Source organism: Pieris rapae, chromosome 20 (genome assembly GCF_905147795.1).
Source record: "Pieris rapae chromosome 20, ilPieRapa1.1, whole genome shotgun sequence".
NCBI classification, from domain to species: Eukaryota; Metazoa; Arthropoda; class Insecta; order Lepidoptera; family Pieridae; genus Pieris; species Pieris rapae.
The window spans coordinates 7610651-7617715 of NC_059528.1; the positions used below are offsets into that span (position 1 = coordinate 7610651).

A 7065-nucleotide genomic window follows, 5' to 3' on the forward strand; every position below is an offset into this window, starting at 1 on the left:
ATACGGGGGGTTTCGGGAGCGATAAATCGATCTAGGAATTATTTCTAAAAAATGTCATTTTATTCGTGTTTTATTTTTTATTAATCTGTCGGTAAGATCGAAATTTATTCATATTTCCTCATTTTATTAGTATGTAATTCGTACTTAAATATAATTTCCAAAAAACACAATTTATAAAAAAAACATACCAAGCAAGGCTCGGTCATCCAGGTACTATTGATTTAAATAGAGCTCGTACCGAGCGGACCGCCAATTTCCATCGGGATTGTGTTAAAAAATAAAGAAAAAAAATGGTACATTTTAATATAAAATTCTCTTTATCTTCAATATAACTTAACCTTATGTATTTCTGGTCTTCTTCTTCATAAACAATGGCTGTATTTGGTCAGCAGACAATCCTTTCGTCTCTGGAAGCCACAGGTGGCTATATGTACCTCCGATGAAGCAAATTATCGAAAAGAAATAAAACGTTGGACCCAGGCCTAGCTGATCCACCAATGGGTTGAAAATTATTAGAGTGACGAAGTTCATTACCCACATACATACCATAGAGAGGCTGCTGCATATACCTCGGACCTGGAAACAAATTACAGCCTCCATACTTAAAACTATACATTAGGTGTCAAATATTGTTAAGTTTTATTCATATATGTGCGGGCTCTTACAATATTACCTTCTTCTGAGAGTTATGTTACCTAACATTAGTTAAGTTAACATATATATTAGTTAATAATGAGAAGCGTAAATATAATGAAGCCAATATGAGCAGTAGTTTTTTCCACACTCATAAATTATAATTTAACATTCTTGTTTTTCTTTCTTTCATATTATATATCTTACCTCTGGCAAAAATACTTCTGCGGTTAAAACGAAGGGTACTACAGCAGCTCCAAGGTTAAACACGAAGCTATAAGCGTATATCACAAATGCCGTGAACCAATGAGGAGCCCAGTGGAATTGCAGCTGACTGCCCAAGAGAATGTTGAAGAAACCTGATGCTATTGATGTAACTGTCATCAGACTCTAGAAACACACGTTTATTATATAAATCAACAGATTACGTTATAGTGTAGTTATTTGGGTAAGTTGCAAGTCCGCCAAGGTACCAGGTTTTTGTATGCAAAATGTAGTCTCAGATATTTCCGAACCACTTCTACTTGGGATCCTTCAGTAAGAGATCATAATAAATAAATCAGTGGCGCTACAATATCTTTAGATCTTGGCCTCAGATTTCTGAATCTGTTTCATGATCATTTTTAAATCTAATAGGCAAGTAGGTGATCAGTCTCCAGTGCCTGAGTAAAAGATCATACCAATTATTTAATAGGCAGGCAATGCACTTGCGAGTTTTCTGGTAATATGAGTGCGGCTCGCTTATTTGTTTGAAGTTTTTTTTAATCAATTGAATAAAAACATATTTATTGCCTTCTGTTTGTAGTTTAAATATATTAATAATTTAAGGTTGAAAACAAAAACAAATTTCGTGATTTTTTACGTAAATACCTTCCTCCCAAACTTGTCTATGACAAAGGCGCAGACCAACGCAGCAGCTAGATAATCTACAGCCAAAAGTATAGAGCATAGATTTGGGTGCATCGTAGGTACAGCCTCCTTGAAGAGAGGCTCTGCGTACACTTGCAGCACTATAGATCCCATCAATATGTTTATTCCCATAAGAAAGAGGACAGCGAAGAGTGCTCCCTTGGAAGACTCAGATTTCACTGTAAATAATATTAAAATTGTAATTTGTATAAAAGCAGTGTTGTTAAAAAATAAAATAAATCAGTGGCAACATTTATTTTATTGAGGACTGGGCCTCAGATTTCTGCATCATGATCATTTGGTAAAGGCAAGTAGGTGAACAGCCTCCTGTACCTGTCAGACGCCGTCGACTTTCTGGTAATTTAATAGTAAATTTCAAAAAAACATATTTATATATATAACTTTCGTCTTTTGTTGTGCCATGAGTAAATGAGTAAGTGAGTGAGTGAATGAAAAAATATTTACGGTAATAACTCCCGTTCGTCAAAAATGTATTGGATTTTGAAAAACTGATACTCTAAGTTTCTGTGTCGCTTTCATAAACGCCACTTTTTTTAAAAGAGTACCCAGAGTTTTTTTCGCCAACTTTTTCTCTCGGCCAACACCCTCTGTCTTCTATGCCGATGAGTAGGGATGCCAACATGTTCGAATTTAATGACGTGGAATAAGTGATACCTTGGTGATCTTATGTTCCAAAATAAACGTGATTTTATTTTTTATTTTGACAAGTTTTTCTTTAATGACTAATTATATTGGCAATAATATTAATTGAAACCAATAAAGCAGCTTTGTTACTCGACTTTCAAACAATATAGATTAGCTATGTACTCACTTAAAAATTTCCAAGATGGCTCCTTCTTAGCATTTTCCATTGGTTTTTCTAGCAAGTGCTTCACCGCATTGGCATCTGGAATCATTAGAGAGACCTGAAAGCATGCTGGTAGTAAAAGCGTAAAGGATTGTTGCCCTTATATTAAATTGTGTGATGGCGGTGATGTGTGTAATTTTATAATTAATTTTATTTTGTATGATTATAAAGCTAACCTCCTACCATAATAAATATAATATACATATGAAGTTTTAATTGTTGCTTTAAAAATATTAGTATTTAAAAAAAATACATAATTAAGTTTACCTAATCAGAAATCTTCGTATATAAAATAAAAGAACTAAAATTGAAATGGGCTGGACATACTATAAGAGGAGCAGATAAATGGAGTAAAATTGTAATACAATGGCAACCAAGAGGCCATAAAAGAAACCGAGGTAGGTAATTTAAAAGGTAATACGAAATTGTGGAAATTGCTGGGAAGACCTGGACGAGATTAATACAATAAGGAAAAATGGAGGAAAATGGGGGAGGCCTTTGCCCGTGGGTACATAGAATTAGTTATCGTTCATTAACCAAAACAATAGCTATAATGTATTTTGTATTCTGATATAAGGCTATAAATAAATAAATAAAAAATCAGAAATCTTCGATTAGAATAAAATGAATTTTAAATATTGTTTTTTTAAAACGACTGTATAATATGTTTCACTGTGTTAATATATTTAAATGTATAAAGGTGTATTGCACCTTTCATGTACTTTACCATGATGATACTATCAGCAATCATGATCAGAATCAATTAGATATTAAAACTGATTATATGTTCAAAAACGCAAATCTCACCTACTTTAGTTTTTATCTGTTTTTTTTTAAATGTGTTTAGTTATAAGTTTGTTACATTCCAGGAAATAATGTACACTGGACATGTAGTACTTTTATTATTTTGTTGTTGAACATTGAATAAAGAATTTTTGTTATTGAAATCATGTTCGATCATATGCTAAAATAAGGACAATCAAATTCTTACTATAATATGTCAGAATAATACACATGTGTGAAAAATGCAGCGGTAAACGAATCCTAAATAATAATAACAAAACTGCTAGGTCAGCCAAGAATAAAAAAATGTTGATACCTTCGTTAGACTGAAGCATCAAATCAAATCGGGGATCAAGTTGCATTTTTATTTTATTTATTTCTAATTCAACTTCCTTTGAATCAACTCCCACGCGTCTATAAAAGGCTATGGATTCGGTAGCTTCCTGAAAATATACTTATGTAACATATCATGTACTGTTCGGAAATTTGATGTATTTGAAGACACCCATGGGTTTGATTAGTAATTGTTAGTTAATTAAACTATTTACATATATATTCTACACAGGCCACGTATACTGTTAGGTTCGCCAAAGATTAATTCGGATTTAAATCTGATAATGTATGTATGTGTATGTAATGCATAAGCTAGATCGCAATAGTTTGTTAAAATATCACACAAAGCCTTTATATTTCTACAGGCGTTAAAAATCTAAGATTATGAACTATTTAAATAATACAAACGCAAGTTCTGTGTCAATGAAACATCATTATAAGTTCTATATAACAGAGAACTTGGAATACTTTTCTTTTTATAACTTTAATATTTTACTTACCAAACAAATCACTTTAAATGTGATATTATTAAATAAACTAAAAAAAAGATTTGTTATTTCTTACAAGTACAGTTAGCAGCGTGTTTAAAAATGATTTAAAGTGTTTTACTGTTGGCAATTACTCAAAACAAGCTTCATTATGAAACTCAACCGATTACACGGTGCGTCGCAGTCCTATAATTAGTTTCAAAAAATGATTAAATTAATGATCTTGTATAACTCTGAGTATTTACCTTTTCTTTCCCTTGTTGGATCAAAAACACAGGAGACTCCTTTAACAACATAAGCAGCAATATATACAGCACAGACATCGCCAAGTGCACATATAAAACATGATGATATGCCAGTTGGCCTCCTAGAAGGTACGAGAGTAGGAGGCCTATGAAATACGCAGACACGGTTGAAGATGTAAGGGCACCCCTTATAGAGTCCTCCGATATCTCGGATATGTAGACGGTCGATATGGCTTGCCCACCTGCGCCTAACCCAGCAAACCCAATCGCGAACATGACGAGATTAATGGATGTTGTCATTGATATAATCGCCCAGCATATCTGAAATCAATTAAGTATTTATGCGACACAATACAAAAGAGAAATTATATCTCGATAAATCACAATACATATGCATTGATTATAAGTAAATAAATAACATAAATCTTTATCTGTTTTCCCTTATACAAGCCACCTAATTTGAATAATCAACTACAATAATAATAACTCCTCTGCCCTATAAGTCTTGGAATTATAGAAATGAATGTTTATTTATTATGTATGTAATAATGTTGTGTTATGAGCTAGGAGATGAAATAGTAAAGAAGCCGAAGATCTATTCAAGGGTTTATTTCTTGGTAAATCAATGAGGGTATTCCTTTATCAAATAACTAGGCCAGAAAACGCCTGAAAAATGTACCACTTGACTACGCCCGTTCTGAAATCACCTGAATAAAAGTTTCACCCTCCTGAAAATTAGGATTTTCTAATATGTGACTCCTTCCAGGAACGGGCAGATATCACAATTAAGCCTTCTGAAAAGTTCTGTAACTAGTGGAAAAATCGATAAACATTTCACTCAACCCGTCTTCGTAACACTAGATTCATTTGATCAATGAATTGGGCGTCCCTTTACAGCTGATTTTTTTAAAAATAATCTTTTATTGCAAAGAAGGTGTTTAATCTAATGATAGAGGAGAGACTACAATCTTTAAAATTTTCAACATATACATATATAGGACATATATGCTTATAATACAACATACCACATATGGCAGCCCAAACAGCATAGCAGAATATCTTCTCCCGATTCTATCAATCACCAGGGCACATAAGGGGGTTCCTATCAGTCCCCCAATGTTTGTCAGGCTCCCCAATAGAGACATCTGTGTTGGAGTCAGAGGGGCAGATAGCACTGTCTTGTTTGTTGTGAAGGTTTCATAAGTGTATGACGGCCAGGCGTAAATGAATCCAGTTAGTCCGGTAAGATACGCAACTATAAACAATATTAAAAATAATAAAGAGATTGAAAATAATATTGTTTTGCAGTCATTTGTTTTTGTAATCAATTAGATTGAACTTGTTCCTGATACATGATGTCGACTGGGACCTGGTCACGCAAGATTTCTCAGGATGTTTCCCGTACGGGCGGGTATTTAATGCACACATAGAAAGTCCATTGGTGCACATCCGGGTTCGAACCTACGACCTCCGGTATCAGCCGCACGCTGTAGTCACTAGGCCAACATGTTTTATATCTTGTTGAATACTCCTGACCTGACAGACCATTATCTTATTTTAATTAAAGATAAAAAATAATATACAGAAGGCACCGATTGAATTGCCCTCTGTTCTATATTATGAATTAGGATTGCCTGAAAGAGATCGCTTATTAGCGATAAGGCCGCCCGTTGCATCCCTTGTAATTTTCATGTATTATGATATTATTTCTTTGCAACGAGTGTGAATAAATAAATAAATAATCGGTCATGGACACTTTCAATGCCAGAGGGCTCGTGTGAGCGTTGCCGGCCTTTAAACACGTTAACGTCGTCTTTTAAGCGTTATATAAAATCTGTAAAAATCTTCCACTACGTAATGCAAAAAAGGTATATATATTATGTACCCAGAATTACGTATGAAAATATATATGATATTTGTAAATAGAGTTAGTTGTATTGTCTTAGTATGTTAGTGTGTGTGTGATTTTCTTTCTGTGTGTGCATTTAACATTCGCTCAAGTAAACTATAATAATACAAACTGCTAAAAGTCGCAAGTGTTTGAACCAACAGAGCTGATGTCTTCACTTTTCCACTCATTTTCACTTAGTTTTAAACACACAACAACATGAGACAAAAATCTTCACAATTTTCAAAACATTTTATTATCAAGATGAGAGAGAGAGAGAGATTTATGTGACAAGAACTTGTCTCAGTGAAACTGTATATTAATTACGATGCAACATACTTGTATTATAAATAATATCTATAGTTTATTACATAGGATTATATACAAACTGAATTTTATGATTCTCTAAAGTTATCTTAACAATGCTTTGTTACCAGTTTCCTTTTATTAAAATATTTTATTTAAAATAACTTTTAAATGGCGTAGAATATAAAAAATTAAAATTTTCAGAGCAGTGTTAGCCTGAGGTCGTAGGTTCGATTACCGGCTGTGATCCAATGGACTTTCTATGGGCACATTTAACATTTGGTCGGTGAAGAAAAACATTGTGAGCGTGGCTTGCCATTACTCAAAAGGCATGAATCAAGCACAGAAAGCTGATCGCGTATTTGCCTATTAGATTGATAAATTATCGTTAAACAGGTACAGAAATCTGAGGCCTAGAACTAAAACGCCACTAACTTATTTTGTAAAATTCAATTGAAATATATTTCATTGAGATCAAACAACAAATTTGTAAATAAACTGTTCCTAACTACGGCAGAAAACTCAATGACATTTAAGTGATAAATGGGAAAAAGTTTTGAAGTAATTCTTTATAGTACACCGGTACACTTGACTAAACTAATTATTGAATGT

General features: G+C 33.2%; 1 protein-coding gene across 2 annotated transcripts; it reads right to left on the reverse strand.

Moving 5' to 3' along the window:
• Window positions 1-287: 287 nt before the first annotated feature.
• Window positions 288-6478, reverse strand: LOC110999901 (facilitated trehalose transporter Tret1-like). 2 transcript variants are annotated; one of them, XM_045632739.1, is made up of 8 exons: window positions 6281-6477; window positions 5285-5514; window positions 4260-4580; window positions 3510-3636; window positions 2375-2449; window positions 1504-1721; window positions 841-1023; window positions 288-576 (listed from the first exon to the last, which is right to left on the reverse strand). In XM_045632739.1, the coding sequence occupies exons 1-8, from the start codon at window positions 6336-6338 to the stop codon at window positions 340-342; spliced, it is 1449 nt and encodes a 482-aa protein (XP_045488695.1). In that variant the 5' UTR covers window positions 6339-6477; the 3' UTR covers window positions 288-339. The 2 variants fall into 2 exon arrangements, with proteins under 2 accessions (XP_045488695.1, XP_045488696.1); XM_045632740.1 differs by lacking the exon at window positions 4260-4580 and having other exon boundaries at window positions 6281-6478.
• Window positions 6479-7065: the final 587 nt, after the last annotated feature.

What these genes read in the sequence shown, in the direction of transcription:
- LOC110999901 (XM_045632739.1), bottom strand. Translation starts at nt 6,338, where the DNA reads ATGAGTGGAAAAGTGAAGACATCAGCTCTGTTGGTTCAAACACTTGCG. An exon ending in GCCATCTTGGAAATTTTTAA is followed by an intron (nt 1,722 to 2,374) that starts GTGAGTACATAG and finishes TATTATTTACAG; the next exon opens with TGAAATCTGAGTCTTCCAAG. An exon ending in CAGAAGTATTTTTGCCAGAG is followed by an intron (nt 577 to 840) that starts GTAAGATATATA and finishes ATTTGTTTCCAG; the next exon opens with GTCCGAGGTATATGCAGCAG.